The 13,380-nt window shown below is 35.6% G+C and overlaps 2 protein-coding genes across 3 annotated transcripts; both read left to right on the top strand.

Annotated features, from left to right (window-relative positions):
• Positions 1-2,271: 2,271 nt before the first annotated feature.
• LOC124921921 (secoisolariciresinol dehydrogenase-like) lies at positions 2,272-3,427 on the top strand. Its single transcript, XM_047462630.1, has 2 exons — positions 2,272-2,391; positions 2,469-3,427. Exons 1-2 carry the CDS (start codon positions 2,354-2,356, stop codon positions 3,265-3,267), a joined length of 837 nt encoding a protein of 278 aa, XP_047318586.1. The 5' UTR covers positions 2,272-2,353; the 3' UTR covers positions 3,268-3,427.
• Positions 3,428-9,292: 5,865 nt separating this feature from the next.
• Positions 9,293-12,515, top strand: LOC124919125 (phosphatidylinositol 4-kinase gamma 1-like). 2 transcript variants are annotated; one of them, XM_047459287.1, is made up of 4 exons: positions 9,293-9,453; positions 9,648-9,690; positions 9,828-9,890; positions 10,786-12,515. In XM_047459287.1, exon 4 carries the CDS (start codon positions 10,900-10,902, stop codon positions 12,274-12,276), a length of 1,377 nt encoding a protein of 458 aa, XP_047315243.1. In that variant the 5' UTR covers positions 9,293-9,453; positions 9,648-9,690; positions 9,828-9,890; positions 10,786-10,899; the 3' UTR covers positions 12,277-12,515. The 2 variants fall into 2 exon arrangements, with proteins under 2 accessions (XP_047315243.1, XP_047315242.1); XM_047459286.1 differs by having other exon boundaries at positions 9,648-9,743.
• The last annotated feature ends 865 nt before the right edge of the window (positions 12,516-13,380 follow it).

The following is a 13,380-nucleotide window of genomic DNA, read 5'->3' as shown; positions in this document are numbered from 1 at the left end:
ATAATTGTATGCTTTAACATAATGCAGACATATTGGGATCGTAGTTCGGGACCCGACTGTGATATCACATCGTATTCTGCATTGGTTAGACTTGAACTCTACCGACATAGAGCATCTTTGGAAGTCGGTAATGGTAAGTGTTAATATCTTATTGTATTAACTTTCATTCTCTAATACATAATAATAATTAATCTCGTATGTTTGTAGAATCGTTTTGAGGTAGTGCCGGAACCTATTGGGTATTATCAAAAATAAATAATGGAACATGTGAATGTGGTTTGGGATAGGTATCGATGTGATATCAACCAGAATCGTGTTAAAGCTCATGATGGGGATATAACAACTATTAGAGCACACAAACCGAATGAATATACAGAAGATGATTGGAATTACATTTTAGATTGTCATTTTCTCTAAGACAATTTCCGGATGAATTTTTAAATTCTAAACTTTACACATCCTTGTTTATAATGCAACTAAGTATTAATTGATGTTTTCAAAAATAGGTAAGAAGTGAGCGAAATTCACAAAATATGAAGAATCTTCGCATAACACATAATGCGGGAGTGTGTCATTCTATCAAGTGGCAACAAAAATGGTAAGTACATATTTATTCAATAGAAATTATAATATGTTAACTATATTTTAATAAGTAACACTAAAATTTAATCTTCATAGGAGAGGACTACGGGTATAGTGCCATCACACATTGAGCTTTTCTACGAGACACACAGTAAAAAAGGAACATGTGACGACTCTACTTGTGCGGTGGATCCCCATATACAAGAGAAAATTGTAAGTGTATACTTCATATTTCACTTATTTATTGATTTATAATTAACTAATCAACTTTTGTTTCTTTTTGTATGATGCAATGCGTCAGACGCTCGAAAGAAATCCCGATATGTCCGATTATGAGTTGATCGAGAACGTTTTTGGACGATAAGGGCACGAGAGGGTCATTGGAATGGGATTCGGCGTGAGGCCCACACAGTTTAGAGGAGATTTGCGTGGTGGAAGCCAATCTCAACGAAGGGAGCAAGAGGTTGAGAAGTTACGTACTAAATTACAAGAGGAGGTTTTGAAAAGAGAACAACTGGAGGTTGTAGTTCTTGAGTCAAAAAGAGAAGCGCAAGAGGCAAAAAGACAAGCTCATGAGGCACAAATACAAATGGAAAGACAAGCTCTTGAGTCACAAAGACAAATGAAAAGACAAAGGGAAAATTTTCAGAACTAGTTGGCGACGTTTATGGCGAGATATCCTCCACTTCCACCTCCGGATCAATCTGGTATATGATACTTTTATATCTTTAAATAATTTGACTGACATATAGGATAATGGGATTTTGGTTTATTAGATGATTGAAATTTTGAATGAATTGAGATTTGAGTTTATTGGATAATTGTATTTTTGGATTATTGGGATTTTGATATATGAAATTAGGTATTTCTAATTTGTGTATGATTTAGGTCTGAAATTGTTTGGTTTAAAATATGTAATATTCGATTTATAAACGTTTTATTTAAAAAAAAAACTTATTATAGCCGAGAGCAATAGGCTTATGCCCTTACTAACTCTTTAAAGTTAGCTCCGAGAGCGTTAGCGCTGCTCTCGTTAATATTTGAAAGCCATTTCCGAGAGCGTTAGCACTGCTCTCGGTAACAGTTTAAAGTCATTTCCGAGAGCTTTATATGCTCTCGGTTATAAGTTATCTCCAAGAACTTTTTATGCCCTCGTAAATGTCTTTTTTTCTCACCAACAGCTTTATCACTGAGACGCTCTCGTGAATTCTTTCACCGAAGGCATTTAGCCTGTCTCTTAGAGTTTCTACCCTCTTTAAAAAGCAATTTTTTACTAGTAATAATATAAGATAATATATCGGTAATATATTATCACAACTTTATTATTATATTATATTAATAATGTCTATATAATTGAATAATTTATGTACCTATATATATATATATATATATATAATAATACAATATAATCGTTCTCTTATATTCTAGCAAGGCCCCTAGATATTTATGATTTTGTTTGTATTTAGATATTTGGTAATGTTTGATTTCATTATAATTGTGGACATATATGTCACATGGGTAACATTTCTCTCTAGATGGTAGAAACTATCAAATACCACTCAATAAGTTGGGTTTGGAATAGTCCATTATAAAAAAACAAACAATACAATGTACACTAGTTGTCCCCACCCAGATTTTGTCCACAAGATTATCATCTCATCAAAGGGTATAATAGTAATTACCAGCAACCCTAAGTCCTAACTATCCCATATTTGAACAAGTTGTGAAATCAAAATCAAAATCAAATTAAGAAAAACTTCTTTCCATAACCATGGAAGCTTCTTCCTTGCAAACTTCTCCAGCTAAAAGGTAATCAACCCTCTTTGATTTCATTCACTAGCTAGATTTTATAATTTATCAAGTGTTCATTTGATTATTACATGCAGGCTAGAAGGTAAGGTAGCAATAATAACTGGCGGTGCTAGTGGCATCGGAAGAGCCTCCGCTAAGATATTTGCCCGATACGGTGCCAAAGTCATTGTGGCCGATGTCCACGATGATAGAGGCCGCTCCCTCGCGGAGTCATCGAACCAAACCATCTCGTTCATACACTGCGACGTGACCAAAGACGACAACGTCAAGAACCTTGTTGACTCGGTTATCTCTGAGCACGGCACGCTCGATATAATGTTTATCAACGCGGGCATCCTCGGAGACATTAGCCCCAGCATTTTGTCTACAGATGAGGGGAACCTCAAGACCATATTCGGGGTCAACGTATTTGGCGCATTCTTCTGCGCCAAACATGCTGCCCGAGTCATGATTCCAGTCAAAAAGGGAAGCATAATCTTCACCGTAAGTAGTGCTTCGGTAGCTGCCGGTTTAGCACCTCACGCGTATACTTCGTCCAAGCATGCATTGGTGGGGCTGACCAAGAACTTATGTGTGGAGTTAGGGCAACACGGTATCAGGGTCAACTGCATATCGCCTCATGCGATCCCAACCGAGATTATGACAAAAGGGTTTTCCATGGATGGTGAATCGGCGGCTCGTCTTGTGGCCGAGACGTCTGTTCTGAAGGGGGTTACGTTGGAAATGGATGATGTGGGGGAGATGGCGGTTTTTCTAGCAAGTGACGAGTCGAAGTATGTTAATGGGGTGAACTTGTTGTTAGATGGAGGCTACACAACTACAAATCCATCACTTGGGCTTGCTCTGGCTAATGCAATTAGTCATCTGTCCTAATTATAATTTGTGTCTAATTTGTGATGGATGGGGTTAATTTCATCAATTTTATTAGTACCGTAAACACTGCAAAAAATATAGAATTTCGTGTGTTTTATTTCTTCTAAATTGTTGAACGATCTCTTCATTCTTTTGAGTTTTTTAATTGGTTAAATTATTATATCGTCTCTTCCTATTTAATATTTAATTTTAAAATAATAATGAAATAATTAGATTTTTGTTCAAATTTCATAAAAACTCATATCAAACCAGTTATTGCTCAAAATTATTTAATTCAACAAATTATTTAAAGGAAATATAATTTTTGTGTATATTTTTGTTAAATTATTTTTAATTAATGTTACAGATTTTAAAATATAAGTTTAATTATAAATATTAAAATATTTATATTGAAAACAGATATTTGTATTTTATATTTATAATATTAATTTTTCTATATATAATATTATCTGCAAAACTTTGAGAGCGATAGTCGTACATATCTTTGATTGTGGCATCTCTACGAATAGAAATAGGAACAAACACAGGGAAGAGAACAACCAAACTCTTACTCCACATTATGCATTCTCCCCAAAACTAATTGATGAACCTTCGTCCACATCAAACAAAAAATGTTCACGATAACTTTTTTCACATGATTGATATACCACTCCATATGTTACATCCTACAGGGGGATTGAATTTTTTTTGAATCAACCCGATCAATCCAACATATATTTGTTTTTAATCATATTAACCCAAAGATTCCATTTTCCGAACCAAAACGAGCACACCACTCAGACAAAAAGGCCTTATTAAAAGCACATAGGTCACGAAAACTCAAACCTCCTTATCTTTTGACATTTTTATTTAACTCAACTTACAAGATGTGAAAATGAAGACTCAGAAGACTCCCATAAAAATTTACACATCAATATCTCTATTTTAACTATCACGCTTTTAGGAATAACAAATAATAACATCATGTAAATATGCATAGATTCTAACGTGCTCTTGATGAGAACCATACGGCATCCTTTAGAGATAAACTTGTTTTTTTAGATAGAGAATTTTTTTTCCATCTTAGAGATAATCGGATTCCAAGAGGCTTTAGAGCGAGTCTTTGCTTTAAGTGGAAGACCTAAATATGTGGCCTGAAAACATACAATGCCAAATCCCAAAATACCCGCTAAAACGAGATTTTCTCATAGTTGACACAAAATTAGAGAAGAATATTTTAGACTTGTCAAGATTAACACAAAGTCCTGAGCAAGCGCCAAATAACCACAAAATATCACGAAGATACTTGAAATTTCCATGGGAAGCATTAATCTTACTGAGCGTATCATAAAAAAAGTAAGTGAGAAATGGAAAATGGAGCCCTCCTCGATTCGCAATCAACCACATGGATAAGTTCGTTATTTTCAGCGAAGATCATCGTCTTAGAAAAAATTCTCATGACAATGACAAACAAAAAGAGGGACAATGGGTCTTGCTGCCTAATCCCCTCGAACTCTCGAAAAAGCATTGAGAATTATCATTCACGATAACAAAAAATTTAGTCGTGGAATTGCAAAATTTTATCCACCGAATCCACTTTTTACCCATTCCCATCCTAGTCATGACATCAAAGATAAATTCTCATTTAACATAATTATAAGTTTTTTCAATATCAAGTTTGACGAAGCGCATTGAGCACCATTAGAGTTAGATGAATCAATGCACGCATTGACAATCAACGTACCACATCAATGATTTGACGCCCTTTAATAATTGTCATTTGGTTAATATATATAACTAATTCTAACACCACACGCAACTTGTTTGCCAAACATTTTGAAATAATTTTGTAGAAAGACATTACTAAACTTATAGGTCTAAATTTTTTTAGGTCTATAGTTTTTGAAGCTTTGCTATGAGAACAATCAAGGTGGAATTCTAACTTTTGTCAAAAGAGGAAAAACGATAAAACTGTTCAATAGCCGTCATAACATCCCCTTAAGGAAGGTCCACACCCTTTTGAAGAACGCCAAAGTGAAACCATCGCTACCCAGAGCCTTGTCACCACCAAACACATTAATAATATCTTCCACCTCCTACACCGTAAATTGTCTCTCAAGAATACCCTTATGCTTAGAATTAATAGCCATAAAGTTCATAAAGTTTATGCCGTCTAACTTTGGTCTATTGATTACTGATTCGAGAAATAGATTCTTATAAAACTGGATAATGTTTGCAAAAATAGCTGACTCACTCTCATGAGTAACCCCAAAAATCGAGATAGAATAATTAATCGCATTATCTTTAGACCGAGCATTCAAAACACTATGAAAAAACTTTGTGTTCTTATCTCCGTATCTTAACCAGGTACCCCTATTGTGCTAACAAACCCCAATTTTCTCTTTCTTGCATAGAGATAAAACTCACTAATCAAATGAATTCTAGAGGTAATCTCAAAATCCAACAACTCACGTGCATCTTTAGCCCCATCAATAACATTGATCTTATAGCATAAAATATCGACCTTAGAACGAAAGCATTCACGGTCCCTTACAAACCAACTTCTAAGTAACTTCCAAAGATCTCTAAATTTAACAGAAATCTTGGAAGAATGTGATTCACATATCACTTAGTTTTGCCAATAAGTTTGCACCCTCGGAAGGAAATCTGGTCTAATCAGCCATTTATTCTTAAACCTAAACGGACGATAAACCCTCAAAACCAACTTACGCTCAATCAAGATAGGTCGATGATTAGGTAGCTCTATAGAATAACTTTCTAGAAGACATTAGTTACCCCACAAAAGATTGAATTGTTTACTAGAAACCTATCTAAACGAGATTAATCGAGCCTACTATGATTGTTACCTCTCCTAAAAGTTATTGACATCCTTCTAATGGTAAATCAACAAGCTCGAGATTTGCAATGGTTTCAAAAAACTTTCGTATAACACTCGTGAGTCTTTTTGCACATTTTTTTTCAGAAGGGATCTAACCTCATTCATGTCACCCGCAAACACAATAGGAAGATCCCATAGACTAACAAAACTAGCCAACTCAGAAAAAAAAAACTATGTCTTTAGTTGTGGAAGGACAAATCCATAAACAATTGAGATATACCACCTAAAATTATCCCCATGATTTCAATAAAAAATGCTCACATAAAAACTTCCAATACTAACATCCATTTTTTTCGAACATGTCATCATTCCATGGCACTAAAATCTCACTTAAGGCTCCCATACAATCGAGAGCTTCCCAACCTCAAAAACGTCAATTACAAATATCCCTAACAACCCATTGATTCATATGCTACATTTTTGTCTCGCTGAAATAATAAATACCACAACCGAGAATACCCAATAGAGGCTTAAATACCATCCACTTATTAGTATCATTGATCCCACAGACGTTCCACGCAATAATCTTTCCAATCATTAGGTAAACTAATTATAGTACACATTGTTCGGCTTTGAAACTCGATTCTCAGTCTTTAAATAACTGATAGGGAGTGCACACTTTCTCATTTCTCTATGTTGATAACTAAACGGAAGTTGAGGAATTTCACGAGCTTCCAACCTCACCTTCGTTTCGGCCTCAAGTACTTCCTCATGGACAAAAGATCTATTTTCATTTAAAGACATATTATGTGATGAGAAACTCTCACAAACCTCTTCATCAACATCATACTCGGGGTTCTAAGGCAACATAATTTCCTCTGAAACAATATGCATGTACTCATGTGGTTCAGGATATAAAGTTTTGATAGAGGTGTCAAAGGAAACATTGGCCATATGAGACCAAACTCATTCTCGAACAACTTCACTGTGTCCACACTGGAAGACAACTCAAAGATAGGATGCAGGAACATTGTCCCACATTCATTAAACATTGTTAGTTGAAGCCCAAGACGTGGTGGAGATCCATCTGATGTAACCATAAGGTCACAACTAGATAAAAAAATGTTGAAGGTGATGTCTCTAAAACCAAAATAGAATCCTTAATAACAACTATCGAAGACGACAAAATCAAAGTCATCCCCACTAAGGTAGTGATCTTAAGTGAGTTAGAAGGCAAAAATGATTTCTTAACAAACAATGACGGTTGATCAATCATAATTGGAACAAGTGAAACAAGGCAACTCCAAACTCTTACATGAGGAGCAATTTGGATCGAAACCGAGACTCTGCCAACACCGATGTACCATTAAAGGGGGCAACAACAATATTTTCTAGTTCCAACGCAAGCCATTCGATATGAGCAAGATTAGCCACTTCGTAAAATATAAGATCATGATCAACTTATAATCTTCAACCTCAAACGGCGGAACACTCGAATCTCTCGAACAAAACCATAGTAGAAACCCAAACTTTAATATCGCAAATTGTTTTAGCCAAACAATTAATTCCACAACAATTTTTCTGTTATCCATGACAATCAAAGGCGGTAATTTAACCCCAGTTTTATCATGTTTAACCCGAATGAGTGCCCAATCACTCTTTCTTTGATGTCTAAGTATTCGAGTCCATATACATAAAATCCCCTAAAATATTTTCCGCCCATTTTAACAACATAAAACTCTACATATCACGAGGTAAACCGTATAAATGAACACACATACCAGGTATAGATGGCACATTGGGAGTAACAAAAAAAATTTAGAACGTTGGATTCCATTTTCCCTTTGGAGTGCGACTAATTCTCGCGGGTTAAGCACATAGCCCGCAAACATACTTAACCATTTAACTAGATGCAGAACTTATCGCTTTACAATATCAAACTCAGGACTTCAAGGAGGCTGAAGATATCCAACTCTTATTGTCGCTAAGCTAGAATAAGGGATAAGAGTAAAAAACCTTATATTCACCAGTTGAGTATCCTCTAGAGAAAGTTCCATAGTTGGAGAAACTAACGACACATTCAGATGTGTGCCTGATGGTTCCATATAAGGGACCTCAGATGATGATGACACCAAATTTGGATGTCCTTAATAATCTTGGGATGACCGTTCATCAGTTTATTTAGTCCCTTATCCAACAATGGCAATAACGAAACATTTATAGGCAAAATAAAAAATAGTTTTATTGTTATGCCATAGAGCGACATACTTACCACGATTATTAAATTAGGACCAAAATTTTCTATTTTTGGACCTTTCCACGGTTCCGAACCCAAACACTTATTGTTGCATTCATTCGTCACCATCGGCTTTCGTAACAACCGTAAATCCCGAGCATTGGCCATAAACTCTCTACAAACTCCTGGTCCAGATTCAACCATGCCGACGAGCTCTAGATCCAGCAAGCTAGTGAATAGCTCGATAGTTTTTGTCCCACACGCAATTGACTTCCTCCACGCTTCCTAGACCGCTCGCCTTGGTTTTCTTGCAATACTTGCAAATGATACCCCTAACCTATCTCCTCTCACATTCTGTTGACGACGATATGAGTTCTCCTAATTCGAGAATGGGTCTATCTCCCCAACGACCTACATGATGATTATAACGACGAGAAACAGACCTTCTTTTAACCCTCCTTCCATTGTCCAAACCAAGATGCTCGACCTCTACGGACATGGTCGCTCTATTTCCATTGCCATATCTTTGGTGAGAGTCCATCAAACGGACAACTCGTCCATTCTTGCCTACCACCTGCCAATAAGTCTCGACGACATCCGAGGGTTATCGCGGTTCGTCCTTTTGATGCCATCAAATCCAGCCTACCCTTGAGTTTCTTCCACCACCCTCGTTCCACAATCGTGAAGTTAACTAGGAAGAATGAAGAATGAAAAAATAGCCAAATATATATATATATATATTTATAATTTAGATTATTTAAAAAAACAAATCATTGTAAAATTCACTCTCTCCTCCCCCCTCAACAAATTTTAAAAAATAATAATGAAAACAAATTGTGTGATTCAATGAATGATATTGTTTGTTTGTTTTGAAATAATATAAGTAAATATGCGGGGGGCGCACGCAAAGGACGGATAGACTAATAATAATAATGATTGAAAAATCTGGTTGGCTGAAAAGGAGGAAAGGGATTGCGGGGAGAGGGAGGGAGGGGAAGAGAGAACAACAGAAAGGAGCAGACCTGTTTGAGGAATTGGGCAACCAATTTCATTTCCTCCATCTCTCACACCTCATTCTCTGTCTCGCTCTCCGTTGCCGTTTGCCTCCCTGAATGCCTCGCCCGTGTTCAGGGTTAGTAAATCATCATTTCTATCGCATTATTCATCTGCATTTTCCTTCTCTCGCTTCAAATTCATCATAATTTCACCGATCTACCGTCAATGGACGACCAACCGACACTAGAAGATGAATCTATTATCTCTTTTGATTTCAGATTCTATTTACTGTATCTAAGCATCTAGGTTTTGTTCGTTCTGTTGTTGTAGTACATGGTGGCGATCGCTAAGCGGAGCGAGGGACTTGCTGCAGGTAGCGAACAAGACCTTTGTATTTGATCGTCAAAAAGCATCGCCATTCATATTGTCAGTTTTCTCATCAATTCTCTCATCATCAGCTATTAATCAATATTAATTACTCATTCATTCTGTCATTTTTATTCTTTGTAGGTGTTCATGCAAATCAAATTACGAGATGAGTTCCATGGCTTTCAGTTGTGAAATGGTGCATGAGTAAGAGACTCTTTCTTCTCCATTTTAATGTTGATGTGGGTTATTTGGGATTAATAATAACCAATTAGTTATTAAGATAACACTAGATTTGAAGATGATCAACACATATAAAGTGATTTTCTGATTATTGTTACTCTTTTACAAATATTGTCCCATACAATTTTAGTATAAACAAGCCATTCTATCATATTTTCCTAATCAGCACTTGGATTAAGTATTCATCAGTCAATGTATTTTTGCACAAAATGGGGGTTCATTTAAGGTTTGGATTAGATGGTATATATGGAAAATGAAAGGACCTCCATATATCTAAACATGAGGAGTTTTTCTTTTCTTTTTCTTAGAGAATGCTAGTACAACATGGAAACCACTTCAACCAAGATGCTTTCGAAAAATCAACCTCTTAGTTATAGCAATTAAAAGCACCAAAGTAAAGGAGTAGTAAATACTGAACATAAGTAGCAAAACTGAAATATAGAATGTCTCTAACATACTCTATTGTTCCCTTTCATCAGACCTTTAATCATGAAAAATTATGTCCAAATTTGCATAAATTACTTATCTCTTTAGCTTTTTATTACAGGGTATTTATGTCCAAATAGTTTCATACCGCCCATCCTTAAAACCCACCTCAAAATCATAAGATTATTTACCTATGTTTGACATTTTCAGAAGAGTGTGATTTCTTTTGCTTAATTTAGTATATAAACTTCTTTTCTAGATAATGATCCATATAATTCTAGATCATTGCGATTTTTTTACAAAATAACAAATGTAGATATTTTCTAATGATGATGAACATGAAAAAAAGAAAAAGTGTACACCAAAACAACCTAATCTTATGGTTTGTCCAAGTACCCAATGCGGTTGTTTATTTTGTATATTCCATTTGCAGAGTGTTTGTGGCACATGATCTTTGTGGAGCATAAGTAGTGTGGTGTCCCAAAAAAAGGCCTGAGGCTTGCCGCACATTTTGACATGTTCTACAGCCTACAGTACCATCATCTGAATGAAATTCTTAAAGATGGCTGTAGCAGTTGATCAACATAACAGATTGAAGACATTATTAGTCCTCCCTCCTCCTCCTCCTCCTCCTAGATGCATCAGACTCGTGGAATTGGACCAGACAAATCATGTTTCCTTAAACCACCAGCAAGCCATGGAACTTATCAATGTCAACAGAAGCATCTCCACCCCTTGTCTTTCTGCATCATCCCCCCTCTCATATAATAACAACAAAGAAGCAAATATAATTGCCGGTCAAGGGATTGAAGTAATTGGTGGCCACCATGATCCAAAATCTCGTCTTCTCATAACAAAAGTGGCTCTAGCTCTACAATCTGGTGCTGATCCTCTCCCAGCGGCTAGTGGTTTAACTGGCGCCTACTTATTACCTAGTCAAGTCGGTTCTAGCATGAGTAGCATTGTTGCTGTTATTAAGCCGATAGAAGAGCCACCTATGGAGGATTTGGGCAGCCCTAAAGGGTTCTCCGGGCAAATGCTTGGCCAACCGGGAAGAAGACCCTCGATCAGATTAGGAGAAACCGGGGCACGTGAATTGGCAGCTTACCTTCTAGACCATGATGGATTTTCCGGTGTTCCTCCAACCGCGTTACTTAGAATATCCTCGGATGCGTTTCCTTCAAGCATAGGGAAAATGAAACCGTATTCTGGGTACAAAATGACATCGGTGCAGTGCTTTGTCGAGCATGAATCGGATGCTGCAGATTTAGGCCCCTCTTGCTTCTCGGTGGAGTCGATTCATAGGATCGGAGTGTTGGACATTCGAGTTTTGAATTTGGATAGGCACACTGGGAACATGTTGTTGATCGAAGGAAAGGAGCTAATTCCTATCGACCACGGGCTTTGCTTGCCGGAGCGGCTTGATGACCCGTACTTGGAGTGGCTCCATTGGCCTCAGGCATTGGTTCCGTTTTCGGAGAGTGAGGTGGAGTATATAATGAGTCTGGATCCGATGAAAGACGCGGAGATTATAAGGAATGAGGTTCCGTCGATTAGGGAGTCGTCGGTGAGGGTCCTCGTGTTGTGCACGGTATTTTTGAAGGGAGCTGTTGTTGCGGGGCTCTCGCTTGCGCGAATTGGTGAAATGATGACCCGGGAATATCATGGAGGGGAGGAGGAGGAGAGTACATTCAGTTTGCTAGAGAATCTTTGCATGAGCACAAAGGCTAAGATGAATACAAAAGAATTGAAGGACGATGATGAGGAGGATGAGGAGGAGGAGGAGACTCGGGAGGATAGTGTGTCGTTTGGAGAATTGAGCGAAGAGAAATGGTTGTTGTTTTTAGAGGTGTTTGAGAAACTTTTGCCGAATTTCTTTGAGGCTAGAAAGGAGGGAAACTACTACTGCAACTACTGCTGCTGATGATAATAATAACAATAGGCAAACTAATTACTACTTTCAGACTACTGACTTTGGCTGGCTGGCTGGCTGGCTGGCGTGTTTCTATATCACCAAGCTCTGGTAACAAACAATATGATATATGAGATAAACTAGTATACAAAAATTCAAAAAAAAATTTAATATGTTGTACATGCATTGGAAATGTGATTGTGGCTCAAGCCATCCTTTCCTTGTTTAATTTTTCAATCATCTATACTCAATTTTGTGTTAATCTATTCTTTCATTTCCTTTGCCATTAATTTCAATACATTCATTCCTACCAATTGCTTCATGATGTGTGCACATGTTATCTTCAATCATTTGCAGGGAAGTTATTTCTTGTTTATTCAATCACTTTCATTACACTACATCATGGTCATGTTTTTAAAATTCATCTTTCTTGCACATCCCTATTAAATTAAATGAAACATCTCTTTTTGTTTTGGTATGATTATGACTGAGTATGAGTTTCACAAGAATGTCATGTCTTCACATTATTTAACTACTCTCTATTCTTTATGTGAAATATTGTAATTTTTATTAATTTAGTTCTTTTATTTTTAATTATCTAATTTGAATTTATAAATTAAATTTTAGTTTTATTTATTATAATAATTTTTTAATAATTTTAATTATTATTAATTTAGGATAATAATTTAAATTTTATAAAATTATAATAATATATTTGTAATTATAATAAATAATATTAAATTTATTTTAATCTCCATTATAGTAAATTAATAGATAATTAATTTAAATCGTATTAAATTGATAAATATCATTAAAAAAAATACACTTATTTTAACTTCTGAATTATTATAGTTTATATATTTTAAGAAATTTTCGAGCCTATTATTTTATAAAATTTATATACGGGTTTAAGCACTAAAATTTTAGTTACCCAATTTATAAATTTAAATAATTATTATATTAATTAAATTCAATTACTTAGAATAAAGGTTAAGAAAAATAAAATAAAATAATTTGAGATAAATGTTGTATTATTTTATTTCAAATTAATTTTGAAGACTAAAAAAAATTAAAATAAATAATTTGGATAAATAATTTGTCCCTTTTATATCAAAC

Source organism: Impatiens glandulifera, chromosome 1 (assembly GCF_907164915.1).
Source record: "Impatiens glandulifera chromosome 1, dImpGla2.1, whole genome shotgun sequence".
Lineage (NCBI taxonomy): Eukaryota > Viridiplantae > Streptophyta > Magnoliopsida > Ericales > Balsaminaceae > Impatiens > Impatiens glandulifera.
The sequence above is the reverse complement of the archived record's forward strand: the minus strand, read 5'-3'. Positions and strand labels throughout refer to the sequence as shown.

Excerpts from the sequence above, each read along its gene's own strand:
- LOC124921921 (XM_047462630.1), top strand. The coding sequence starts at position 2,354 with ATGGAAGCTTCTTCCTTGCAAACTTCTCCAGCTAAAAG. Across the intron at positions 2,392-2,468 it reads CAAACTTCTCCAGCTAAAAG|GCTAGAAGGTAAGGTAGCAA; the intron begins GTAATCAACCCT and ends TATTACATGCAG.
- LOC124919125 (XM_047459287.1), top strand. The coding sequence starts at position 10,900 with ATGAAATTCTTAAAGATGGCTGTAGCAGTTGATCAACATAACAGATTG.